The sequence below is a fragment of the Stegostoma tigrinum genome, chromosome 19 (assembly GCF_030684315.1).
Source record: "Stegostoma tigrinum isolate sSteTig4 chromosome 19, sSteTig4.hap1, whole genome shotgun sequence".
Taxonomy (NCBI): domain Eukaryota; kingdom Metazoa; phylum Chordata; class Chondrichthyes; order Orectolobiformes; family Stegostomatidae; genus Stegostoma; species Stegostoma tigrinum.
In genome coordinates this window covers 518,091-531,613 of record NC_081372.1, presented here as the reverse complement: position 1 = coordinate 531,613, position 13,523 = coordinate 518,091, and the positions used below count along the sequence as shown (strand labels likewise).

The window sequence follows — 13,523 nt, the reverse complement described above, 5'->3', positions numbered from 1 at the left end:
GGGAAAAGTAGGAGATTGACATGAAATAATGATGCTTGAAGAGCTGGTGCTGGCATGATGGGCCAAAAGACCTCCTTCTGCACCTTAACAAATCTGTGATTCCAGTTACCAAGTCTCAGGCTCTGCAATTCCCACCTGAAACATTGTTTTCTTTTAAAATGTTCCTGAAAGCCTGATGTACTGAAGGGTGAGCAGTGAGGAGAATGCAGAGATGTTGCAGTGTGATTTGGACAGGCTGAGTGAGTGGACAGATGGATGGCAGATGCACTATAATGTGGTTAAGTGTGAGGTTATCCACTTTGGTAGTGAAAAAGAGGAAGGCAGATTAATGTTTAAATGGCTGTAAATTGAGAGAAATTGTGATTGTACACTAGTTCCTGAAAGTGTGCAAATGTAGTAGGCAATAAAGAAGGCAAACTGTGTGTTAGTCTTTATAGCCACGTCTGGGATTAAAACCAAAAGAACTGCGGATGCTGAGCTTTTCCAGCAATGTTGTTTTTGTTCCACATCTGGAATATTGTATGCAGTTTTGGTCACCTTGTCTGAGGAATGATGCTCTTGCTTTAGAGGGGGCGTGGCAAAGGTTCATCAAATTGATTCCTGGAATGGCAGGGCTAATGTACGAGGAGAGATTGAGTCAGTTAGGATTCACTGGAGTTTTGAAGAATGAGGGGGTTCTCATAGAAACATATTAAATTCTAACATGGCCAGACAGGTTAAATGCAGGAAGAATGTTCCCAGTGGTGGGGTAGTCCAGAACCAGGGGTCATAGTTTTAGGACAAGTGGCAAACCATTCAGGACTGAGATGAGGAGAAATTTCCTCAAGCAGAGAGTGGTGAGCTTCTGGAAATCACTACCACAGAAATGGTTGAGGTTAAAACATTGTGTTTTCAAGAAGCTACTGTGACAAAAAGATTCAAGGGATGGGGGAGTGGGTGGACTTAGGGTATTGAGCTGAATGATCAACCATGATCATATTGAATGACAGAGCAGGTTTGCGGGGACAAATGGCCTCCTCTTGTTCCTATATTCTGTATTTCAATGAAAGGTCAGTGCCCTGAAACATTCAATTTGCTTGATCCACGGGCTGCTACCGAATGTTCCCTCATTTGAGATTTGTCATTACTTTAAAACATTTTTTAGGTCAGCTGGGGTCCGGTCTGAGAGTTTGTCAATGTCCCTATGAAACACTTGCGGACCTCACTCTTCTGCGCGTGAGAGCGCTGAAACATCAGCTTTCCTGCTCCTCTCACGCTGCTTGGCCTGCTGTGTCCATCCAGCTCCACACCGCGTCATCTCAGGTTCTCCAGCATCTGCACTTCCTACTGTCTATGAAAACGTAAGTTGTTGTTGTGCTGGTGGTGGCGGGACAGCGAAAAGCGCGCATGCGCCAAAGACGGAGGCCCTCCCGACCCGCAATTAACCCGCGAGAGAGCGCGCGCATTGCTGTGGCAACGGGGCCAGGCCGAGTCGCGCGTGAAGGGTCCGGTCAGTTAGACAGAGCGCGGGGAGACGGTGGTCAGTCAGTCAGCCCCAGGGGAGGGGTGGGTTCAGTCAGTCAGACAGACAGCCCTGTGGGGGGTGGTCAGTTAGATAGTCGGGGGGAGCGGCGACGGCAGACAGTCAGACAGACAGCCCCGGGGGTGAGCGGCTTGGGGAGGGGAATGGCGCTGGTGCTGCTGCAGCTCGGACAGTGCGGGAACCAGGTGGGCCAGGAGCTGCTCGAACTGGTCAGCCAGGATGGCCGGAGTGACCGGAGCCGGAGCCGCGCTGACACTTACCGAGCTGTTTCACTGGAGCGCTTCTTCCGGCAGGAGGCTGGGGCTAACGGTGAGGGGCATTGCTGAAGCTTCCTTCACCCATCACTCACCCCCCTGATCCTTCACCCATCCTTCACCCCCCCGATCCTTCACCCATCACTCACCCCCCCGATCCTTCACCCATCACTCACCCCCCCCAATCCTTCGCCCATCACTCACCCCCCCGATCCTTCACCCATCACTCACCCCCCCGATCCTTCACCCATCACTCACCACCCCCCAATCCTTCACCCATCACTCACCCCCCCGATCCTTCACCCATCACTCACCACCCCCCAATCCTTCACCCATCACTCACCCCCCCGATCCTTCACCCCCCCGATCCTTCACCCCCCCGATCCTTCACCCCCCCGATCCTTCACCCCCCCGATCCTCCACCCCGGTCCGATCCTTCACCCATCACTCACCCCACCCCCGATCCTTCACCCCCGCTGATCCTTCGCCCCCCCCCCGATCTTTCACCCCACCCCGATCCTTCGCCCCCCCCCACCGATCCTTCACCCATCACCACCACCCCGATCCTTCACCCCCGCAGATTCTTCACCCCCCCGATCCTTCACTCCCCTCGATCCTTCACCCCCCCGATCCTCCACCCATCACTCACCCCACTGATCCTTCACCACCCCCAAATCCTTCACCCCCCCCGATCCTTCACCCCCCCGAATCTTCACTCCCCCCACGATCGTTCACCCATCACTCACCCCCCCCGATCGTTAACCTATCACTCACCCACCCGATCGTTAACCCATCCCCAACCTCCCCGATCGTTCACCCATCCCTCACCCCCGCCGATCCTTCACCCTTCCCCCGATCCTTCACCCACTCCGATCCTTCACCCCCCCGATCCTTCACCCCCCCGATCCTTCACCCCCCCGATCCTTCACCCCCCTGATCCTTCACCCCCCCCGATCCATCACCCCCCAGATCCTTCACCCCAACCCGATGCTTCGCTGCCCCACCGATCCTTCGCCGCCCCCCCCGATCCTTCACTCCCCTCGATCCTTCGCCCGTCACTCACCCCCCTCGATCTTTCGCCCGTCACTCACCCCCCTCGATCTTTCGCCCGTCACTCACCCCCCTCGATCCTTCGCCCGCCACTCACCCCCCTCGGCCCTTCGCCCGTCACTCACCCCCTCGGCCCTTCGCCCGTCACTCACCCCCTCGGTCCTTCGCCCGTCCCTCACCCCCCTCGGTCCTTTGCCCGTCCCTCACCCCCCTCGGTCCTTTGCCCGTCCCTCACCCCCCTCGGTCCTTTGCCCGTCCCTCACCCCACTCGGTCCTTTGCCCGTCCCTCACCCCCTTCAGTCCTTCGCCCGTCCCTCACCCCACCTCCGATCCTTCGCCCGTCACTCACCCCCCCCGGATCCTTCTCTCATCACTCACCCCACGCCCCCCCGATCCTTCACCCCCGCTGATCCTTCGCCCCTCCGATCCTTTGCCCCCCCCCCACCACCCCGATCCTTCACCCCGCCCCAGATCCTTGAACCCCTGGATCCTTGAACCCCCGGATCTTCACTCCCCCCCCCCCCGATCGTTAACCCATCCCTCACCCCCGCCGATCCTTCGCCCCCCCGCGATCCTTCACCCCAACCCGATCCTTCGCCACCCCCGTTCCTTCACTCCCCTCGATCCTTCACCCCCCCCAGATCCTCCACCCATCACTCACCCCACTGATCCTCCACCACCCCCAAATCCTTCAACCCCCGATCCTTCACCCCCTCCTGAATCTTCACTCCCCCCTCGATCCTTCGCCCGTCACTCACCCGCCTCGATCCTTCGCCCGTCACTCACCCGCCTCGGTCCTTCGCCCGTCACTCACCCGCCCCCCCCCCCGTCCTTCACCCATAACTGACCCCCCCGATCCTTCACCCACTTCCCACACTCACCCCCCCTGATCCTTCACCCACACCCACTCCTCCCCCCGATCCTTCACCCTCTTCCCATACACACCCCCCCTGATCCTTTGCCCTTCTTGTACTCATCCTTGTTCAGTCTTCTTTGCCATCTCCCACATTCTGTACTGCATGGGAATTTCCTTCATTAAACCAACACACCTCAAAATGCACAGCAGCAGGTCACTGAGCTCCTGCCACCCCGTGCCACCTCAGCCTATTACATGAATGTTCTGCTGTAACACATTTTTACTAACGTGGACAGTTAATGTGGTAAACCTACTCACTTGAGCGCTGTCTTCTCTGGTACACTTTTTACAAATGCAATCAGTGTGAAATATTACAAAAAGCATGTCCAATCTTCAGGCCACACTTGTGTTGAATGTGACCCCTGGTATTTTTGCTTCACCTGAAAGAATGTTCTGTTCAAACTGAAACAACATGTATTTTATATTTAGAACAGCATTTATTTTAGATTTCGAACAGAATTTATTCGATTGCTGGCAGTGGCAACAACATCTACTGCATCTAAAATGAAAAACAGAATTTGCTGGAGAAGGTCAGATTTGGCAGCATCTGTTAATGTTAAGGAGATAGTAGGAACTGCAGATTTTGGAGAATCTGAGATAACAAGGTGTAGAGCTGGATGAACACAACAGGCCAAGCAGCATCAGTGGATCAGGAACCCTTCTCTAGGCCCAAAACGTCAGCCTTCCTGCTCCTTCGATGCAGCTTGGCCTGCTGTTTTCATCCAGCTCTACACCTTGTTATCTCTGTTAATGTTAACTTAGCTTTCTCACCAAAGAGGCTCCAGCAATTTCTGTTTTTGTTTCAAATAGAATAATAGCGTTACTACAGCGCGGATGTGGACGTTTCTGTCCAACTTGTGTGCACTGACCAGACATTCCAATGTGATGTCATCCGGTTTGCCAGCTTTTGGCATATATTCCTCTAAATCCTTCCTATTCATTTACCTGTCCACATGTCTTTTTCTTTTATTCATTTGTGCGATATGGGTGTCGCTGGCTGATGAGCATTTACCGCCCGTCCTTAGGTGGCCTTATAGGCCACAGGTGAGGATGGCCAGCTTCCTTCTCTGTTGGCCAATAGTGAACCAGCAGCGTTTTTCCAACAATAATGATTTCGTGGTCATCAGTAGATTCTTAATTCTAGCCTTTTAAATGTTATAATTGTGCCTGCCTCCACAACTTCCTCCGGCAGCCCATTCCATCACCCTTTGCATATGGAAAAATTACCCCTTGTTTCCTTTTCTTAAATTTTTACCATTTCACTTCAACCTGTGCCTTCTAGTATTGGACTCCTCCAGCGTAGGACAATATCATTGGCTATTCAGCATTTGTAACTGTTTGTTTTATTTTGTAGCACTTGAGATGATTGCTTTTCAATTTCTGCTGTAATAGTAAGGCCCAGTGCATCCTAATTATTTTTACCCCCCCTCCCCCCCATCTCCCCCATTCTTTCGTCTATGATATGTCTGTTGTGCTATTGAGCATCAGCCTTCCTGTGGGTTTCAGAGTTTTTATTTAAAAACCCAGCGACGTTCTGGATGAAATAAATCTGTACCTAAATTAATAATAGGATTGTATATTTTCAATACAAGCTTGTGACTTCCCGGTACTGGGGTGATTTTGTTTTTCCCCCAGCAGTGCCGGTTGCTCGGGCTGTTCTTGTGGACATGGAGCCAAAAGTCATCAGCCGCACTTTATCCAAAGCCATGAAGTCAGGGCAGTGGAGTTATGGAAACCAATCCTACTTCTGCCAGAAACAAGGATCTGGAAACAATTGGGCAAATGGGTAAGAATGAATTTAGCCATCACGACAACACCTACAGTACTTGGACTGCAATGGTTCAAGAAGGTAACTCACCACCAGCTTCTTATGGGCAGCCAAGGATACCCACATCCATGAGTGAATTTAAGAAAAAAACACTCTGAAACAGCAACTTTCCTGTGATAATCCTTTACTTGTAGAGAAATTGACTTTGTTTCTTGCAGTGATACCAATGTTTGTTGTGTGAATATGTCATTAAATGAAAATGTACTTTACAAAAACTTTTCAATCTTTTGCATTTATGCATGCTGACCAGTGTATTCCTTTGTTTTATTGCTTTGAAATGGTGATCAGATGTGAGCATCTTCCAAGCTTCTTCCCTGTCTAATTTCTCCTGTAGGTGTATGTGCACAGTAATGTTCTGCTGCTGCTCAAAACCATTGTTTGATATTTCAAATCTGCAGCCTTCAAACTTGCGTTGAGAACTTAACTGAGCCCAGCTGATATGCATGGGCCCCAGGACAAGATTTTGACAGAATATTTTAAATTATCAACATCTGCGCATTTTGTATTGTTATATGAAAGCAATTGATCTGCAGTGCTGAGTTGAGACAGTGCTGCACTACTGGAGGTACTGTTTTTCAAGCAAGACTTAAAACTGATGTGAGTAGGGAGCTGAAGGTGAAGGAACCCCTTGGGACCATAATATGATAGAATTCACACTGCGGTTTGAGAGGGAGAAGATTGAATTAGATACAACAGTTTTACAATTGAGAAAAGATTAATACAAAGGCATGAGAGAGGAGCTGGCCAGAGTAGATTGGAAGGGAAGCCGATCAGGGATGATGGTGGAGTAGCAATCGCAGAAGTTTCTGGGGTTAATTCGGGGTGGGTCAGCAGAAATTCATCCCAAGGCACAAGAAGCATACTCGAGGGAGGATGAGGCAACCATGGCTGACAGGGCAAGTCAGGGATAGTGTAAAATCAAGAGTTTGCATACTATGTGGTAAAGGTAAGTGGGAAGCCTTTTAAAAACCAGAAAAGCCTAACTAAAATGCATAAGTCGGGGAGATGATGAAGTCTGAGAGTCCATAGCTCGTAATGTAAAAGAAGGTAAGTGTGGAGTTGGAGGAGCACAGCAGGTCAGACAGCATCAGAGGAGCAGGAATGTTGACGTTTCTGGTTGGGAACCTTCTTCAGAAATGATTTCTGAAGAAGGGTCCTGACCCAAAACGTCAACTTTCCTGCTCTGATACTGCCTGGCCTGCTGTGCTCTCCAGCTCTCTGCTGTGTTATTTCTGACTCCAGCCTTGGCAGTTCTTACTATCTCTCAATGTAAAAGAGGAATTTTTAAAAAAGATATCTTAAAAAGACAGAGGCAAGATTGGACATTGATTTGCTAGAAAGTGATGCAAGGGAAGTAGTAATGAGGAACAAGAGATAGTAGAGGAACTGAATAGGTACTTTGCATCTGTTTTCAGAGGAAGATGCTAGCAACATACCAGACTTCGAGAGTCAAGGCATCACTAAATTGAAAGTCTGGGAAAGCTGAAAAATCTGAAGGTCACTATAATGATAGTTCAGAAGTGCTTTAATGATTGGAATGTGCTTTAGAATGTATTAATGGGTACAACAGAAATTCAAGTCTTTTCAGTTTCCTGTTTACCTTAGCATGAATAAAATGTTTAATTTGTGTTTTGCTGCTTAGATTCTGTATCCATGGTCCTCAACATGAAGAAGCTGTGATGGATTTAGTGCGAAGGGAGGTGGAGCAGTGTGAGAGACTTGGTGGCTTTATTCCAATAATGAGTCTGGCTGGAGGCACTGGCTCTGGCTTGGGGACTTACATCACTCGGTGTTTGCGGGATACTTACCCAAACTCGTTCATATTGAACCAGCTCACCTGGCCTTATGGAACTGGAGAGGTAGGATTGGTTGCTGGTGGTGGTGGTGTGAAGTTCATTAAATTCCACTGCCCACTTAAATTGGGGTGGACGGAAATGATATTTTTACCAATTAGAATAACTTAATCTGACAATTGCCAAAAGATAAATTAATTTTTTATAACTTAATATCAATTAATTGCTAATCTTTCTAAAATTAATTTGAGATTCTTAGCTTCCCTATTAAAGTTGAGTATGTGAGCTCTTCACTGATGGTTAAGGTGTCTTGGAGGGTTCTGCTCTGCAGTGCTGCAGAGAACTGCATTGTGTTTATGTGAGATTTGGCATTGTGCAGAAATTTATTCAGATTATTGGTCCTTTATTTTTAATCGAATTTTTAAGGGAAGGCAATGGCCTAGTGGTGTTATCGCTGGATTGTTAATCCGGAGACCCAGATAATGTTCTGGGAACCTGTGTTCGAATCCTGCCATAGCAGATGGTGGAATTTGAATTCAATGAAAAAGTCTGGAATTAAGAGCCTAATGATGACCTTTAATCCATTGACGATTGTTGGAAAATGCATCTGGTTCATTCATATTTTTTAGGGAAGGAAACTGCCATCCTTACCTGGTCTGGCCTCCATGTGATTCCAGACTCAGAGCAGTGTAGTCAACTCATAACTACCCTCTGGGCAATTAGGGATGGTCAGTAAATGCTGGCCTGGCCAGTGATGCCCTCATGTCATGAGGAAATGGAAAAAAAATTCTGTAGATTTTGGGAGCAGACTTCCTCCTAACCTTGTCTTAGCTAATCAGGATTTCACATGAGTTGATCATTTGGGCATTGTCAGGTTCTGCAGTGCTTCAGTGGCTAAACCTTCACCTTTCAGTCAGACGCCTATTGGTTCAAGTCCCTCCCCAGGGATTTGAGTGCTGAAATGAAGACTGACACACTCAGTCAGATGTACCATCTTTTGGATGAGATTTTAATCTGTGGTCCTGTCTGTTCTCTTAGATGGGCATCAAAGATTTCATTTCACTATTGGAACAAGGGTGACTAAATGCCATATGTGTTTAATGGGCTGTGAAATACTTCTCAAAGTTTGGAAGCACTGTTTTTTTTCCCTTTCCCTGCCGTTGCCCCCTGGCTGTTCTTCTGCTTCGATATCTTTTTCCTTCCACCTTGCTTCTATGAAAGTGCCTGAGAAATAGGTGAAAAAGCACCACAATGTTTCAGAGTCATAACGCCCAGAAGGAGGCCAGTTGGCCCATCAAGTCCAATCTAACACTGTTCAGCTGGACAAGGTGTGACTACCCAGAAGACTACTACAAATGTGATCAGTCATTATGTGACAATGCTCTAATTACGACTTGCCAGTAACTGACATTTACAACACACAAACAGGCTTCCCAGCTCAGCTGCTCCATGCTGGTGTTCATGCCCTGTTCAAGCCTCCTTCCAATCCTGTCAACATATTCTTTTTGTTTCTTTTTCATCTTGTGTCTATTTGACTTCTCCTTAAATTTAGTTAACTCAGCCACATTAGGGGCATTAAAACAGTCCTTGGATAAGCATATGGATGATGATGGGATAGTATAGGGGGACGGGCTTAGATTAGTTCACAGATCGACACAACATCGAGGGCCGAAGAGCCTGTTCTGCGCTGTATTGTTCTGTGTTCTGAATGTATCAATACTATTGACATCAACAGCTCGTCGTGGGAGTGAGTTTGTCACTTTCTGAGTAAAGACTTTCTTTCTGTATCTTTATTGAATTAATGACGTTGTATATTTATAGCCCCGAGTTCTACTTTCTCCCGCAAGTGAAAACATTTTCTTTGCACGTATTCTCTCAAGCCCTTTCATAAAGATAAACTGTCCCAATGGAGGCTGTTAGCGTCTGTTGTTCTGGAGGTGAGAGCTCCAGCTTTCTCAGTATTTGGTTGTAATCTCTCAGTTCTCATTATGTAAATTGTTTTTTGCATCTGTTCCAGAGCCTTTCTTTTAAAGTACCGCACAGAACCATCCACTATTTCAAGTATAGTGTAGCCAGAGCTCTAAGAAGTTTAACATTTTTCCCTTTCCCTACTGTTGCCCTCTGGCTATTCTTCTGCTTCAATATCATTTCCCTTCCACCTTGCTTCTATAAAAGTGCTTCCTGTTTTCCCAGTGCTTCCTTTTGCTTTTTCCTTAATGACATTCTTAAACTTTGCCACTGGTTTCAGTGATTTGTTTATCTGTGCACTCCATCTCCCTGTCCCTCTACGCAACATTATCTAGGGTGTGTGAGGTTTCCTTATTTTTCTGAGACAACATCTCATACTGTGATAGAGAGCAGGGATATGGGCTTCAGATTTGTACAATGGGGTAAGGCAGTGGGGGCTACATGACCTTTTTGTATTCCTACATTTCTTTCTCTGAAAGAGCTTTTTGTTCTTGGTCAGGTTATTGTCCAGGATTATAATGCAGTGCTGACGCTGTCTCACTTGTATCAGTCTTCTGATGCACTTTTGATTCATGAGAATGATACTCTTCACAAGATTTGCTCCCAACTGATGAACATAAAGCAGATTTCCTTCACAGACATCAACAAAGTCATTGCTCACCAGCTCGGGAGTGTCTTACAGCCGGTATGCACCAGATGGAGTATTTCAGAATATGGCACAAATCCTCTTGGTAAGAAGAAACTCCATTTTATCAACCATCCTCTACATTTCTTTCTGTTCCCTGACTTTGATACTCTTGTAAGATCAGGTAAGTGGGACATAACCAGTCTTTAATTACTGACAGTTACACATGTCCAGTGACTGATATCAGACATGATCCACTTCGTCCATAACATGTCCGTGTAGTGTCTTTCATTGTCTGGTTGTGCACTTCTGGTTGAACATGCACGTTCTTTGTTTAAATGGGTGCCAACTCATATTCTGTCACTCTTTGTAAGTTCTCTTCTGCACACTTCCTTTCCATCTATGGATTCTCTGAATTGCAAAAGCACATTGGTTTCTGTCTCTCACTAATGGTTTACAGTAGAATCCTCATTGTTCATGTGGCTGAAATCTTGGTTGTTTCTTTTAGCTTTTCTTAGGCCAGGTTACGATAAATATCCACAAAATTGTTGTAACTTCTTATTCAGTTATTTTGTGTGCATTTGGATGTCACTGAATATTTCAGATCATTTGACCATCTTTAACAGTGAGCTGTTGGTGTCTGATTCCTGCTGCTTAACATTGAGTCAAGAAAAGTCCTGCTGGTGGATCTGTCCTGTCCTACACATGTGGTCACATTTCAGACACTTCCCACTCACCGACAGCCACAAGATCTCATGGTAGAGAAACAAAAATATTTTAAAATCCCATTCATTTGTGGCTGGGAGGAGGAGATGTCTGAATAATTCCTTCCAAACCAAATTTGGCAATCTCAACTGATCCAAAGGACCATGGCCTCTGATTTAATATCTGCATTCCAATCCTTTTTAAAAGGTGATTTGTCTCAGTATGAAACAGGTCCAATTCTTGCTTGATGGATTTCTATGATTCAGCATCCATTCACAAGAGCAGGCTGGCTGTTCCAGAGGAATACTGTTCCCTGGGAAAAAGTACAGTTTCCTGGTATCCAACCTAGACCTCAACGTAAACAAATTGAAGTTATGGCCTGTTTCCTCCCAAGTCTATTTAGTCATAATCATATAGAATAGAAACAGGCCTTTAGCCTACCATATATATCCCTACCAGCAAAGACCCATTTTCCTGCACTTCATTCATAGCCTACTGTTCCCTGGCATTTTAAGTACTCATCTGGATGATTCTTAAATGTTGCAAGAGTACTTGCCTGCACCATCCTTTCAGCCAGTGAGTTCCATATATCCACCATGCTTTGGGTGAAAAGATTTTTCCTCCCATCTCCTCTAAATTAATTATTTGTCACTGTAAACTTGTGTGCTCTGGTTTTAAACACTTCTTCCGAGGGTAAAAGATTCTCATAATCTACTCTGTTTATACCGTTCACAATATATATATCTTGATCCGATTTCCCCCACAGCTTCTTCTGCTCCAAGGAAAACAAACTCAGCTTATCCAGTCTCTCCTCCATAATTGAAAACTTTCATCTCAGGCAACATCCTGGTGAATCTACTCTGCACTCTCTCCAGTGCAATCACTTCCTTCCAATAGTGTGGCAACCAGAAGTTGCCTAACCAGTGTTTTATAAAGTTGTAACAAGATTTGCTTGCGCCTGTATTCGGGCTTTCGGGCAGCACAGTGGGTCAGTGGTTAGCACTGCAGCCTCACAGAACCAGGGACCCAGGTTCGATTCCAGACTTGGGCGACTGTCTGTGTGGAGTTTGCACATTCTCCCTGTGTCTGCCTGGGTTTCTCCGGGTCTCCAGTTTCTTCCCACAGTCCAAAGATGTGTAGGTTAGGTGGATTGGCCATGCTAAATTACCCATAGTGTTCAGGGGTGTGTGGTTACAGGGGGATGGGTCTGGGTGGGATGCTCCAAGGAACGGTGTGGACTTGTTGGGCCAAAGGGCCTGTTTCCACACTGTAGGGAATCTAATGAAGGCAAGCACACTAAATGCCTTCCTCGTTAGCCTGTTGACCTGTGTTGACACCTTCAGGGATCTGTGGACTTGTACACCAAGGTCTCTTTAATCCTTAATACTCCCTAGGGCTCTGCCATTCATTGTGCATGCCCTTATTAGACCTCCCAAAATGCATCACCTTGTACTTGTTGTGATTAAATTCCATCTGCCATTGCTCTGTCCAATGTCTAGACAGCACTAACGATGTCACCTAGAAGTGAGGTGAAACATTTGTGTGAAAACCAGTCAGATCGGCGAACCAGTCAATGACTCCACCCCTTGGGCTCTTCTGTTTTGGACCAGCGTTCCATGTGGGACCTTATCAAAGGCCGAATGAAGTCCACATAAACCACATCAACTACACTACCTTCGTTAGTATATTTAACTACCTTTCCAAAAAAATCTTTAAATTTAGATAGGATCTCCCTCCAACAAATCTGACTACCCTGATCAATTCCTACTTTTTCAAATATGGATTAAACCTGTCCCTTAGAATTTTTTTTGATAATTTCTGTACCACTGATTTCAGACTATCTGTTCTGTAATTACCTGGCCTACCCGTTTTGTCCTTCTTGAACAAAGGAACCACATTTGCTATCTTCCAGGCATCTGGCACTTTACCTGTGGCCGTTGAGGTATTAAACACCTCTACCAGGGCACCAGCAATTTTCTCCTTTGCCTCCCATAGTAGCTTGCAGTATATCTCTGAGGCCCTGGGGATGTGTGCATCTGTGTGCCCGTTAAAATGTCTAATGTCACCACCTTATTAATCTTAACATGTTCTAGAACCTCACCATACCAACTGAAGTCCTTGGCTACAATGTCTTTGTCTTTTGTGAATATAGATGAGAAATGTTCATTCAAAACCTCACCCACATCCTCTGGCTCCATACGCAGCTTTTACCTTCGGTCTGAAACAGTTTCCACTGTTAAAATATTTATTAAAAGCCTTAGGATTTTTCTAGGTCCCATCTGCCAAAGATATTTTCTGGCTCCTCTTTGCTTAATTAATGTCCCTTTAAAGTAGCCTCCTACACTGTACTTTTGAAGGGCATTGTACCTGACAACGTGCATTTGTCCTTTTACATAAGAACATAAGAAATAGGAGCAAGATTAGGCCATGTGGCCAGTTGAACCTGCTCTGCGATTCTGTAAGATCATGGCTGATTTTTGTCGTGGACTCGGCTCCACTTATCCACCTGCTCACCATAATCCTTAATTCCTTCAATGTTCAAAGATTGATCTATCTTTGCTTTAAAATCATTCAATGAGGTAGCCTCAACTGCTTCATTGGCCATGGAATTCCATAGCTTCACAACTCTGTGGGTGAAAAAGTTCAACCTCAACTCAGTCCTACAACTGCTTCCATTTACTTTGAAGCTAGCTCTAGCTTCACCCACCAGTGGAAATAACCTCCCTGCTTCTACCTTTTCTATTCCCTTAATAACTTTATAGGTTTCTATAAGATTTTCCCTCAGTCTTCTAAATTTCGATGATTATAGTCCCAGTCTACTTGATCTTTCCAAATTTGCCAAGCCTGTTAACTCTGGAATCA

At 46.3% G+C, this 13,523-nt stretch overlaps 1 protein-coding gene across 2 annotated transcripts in view; it reads left to right on the top strand.

Annotated features, from left to right (window-relative positions):
* Positions 1 to 1,399: 1,399 nt before the first annotated feature.
* tubd1 (tubulin, delta 1) overlaps positions 1,400 to 13,523 on the top strand; it is a 31,379-nt gene continuing 19,255 nt past the window's right edge. Inside the window, exons 1-4 of one of the 2 annotated variants that reach the window (XM_048550161.2) lie at positions 1,400 to 1,831; positions 5,381 to 5,528; positions 7,213 to 7,429; positions 9,831 to 10,062. In XM_048550161.2, the coding sequence (XP_048406118.2) occupies positions 1,666 to 1,831; positions 5,381 to 5,528; positions 7,213 to 7,429; positions 9,831 to 10,062 (763 nt within the window). In that variant the 5' untranslated portion in view covers positions 1,400 to 1,665. Of the gene's footprint in view, positions 1,832 to 5,377; positions 5,529 to 7,212; positions 7,430 to 9,830; positions 10,063 to 13,523 lie in introns of both variants that reach the window. The other variant, XM_048550160.2, reaches the window with a different exon arrangement.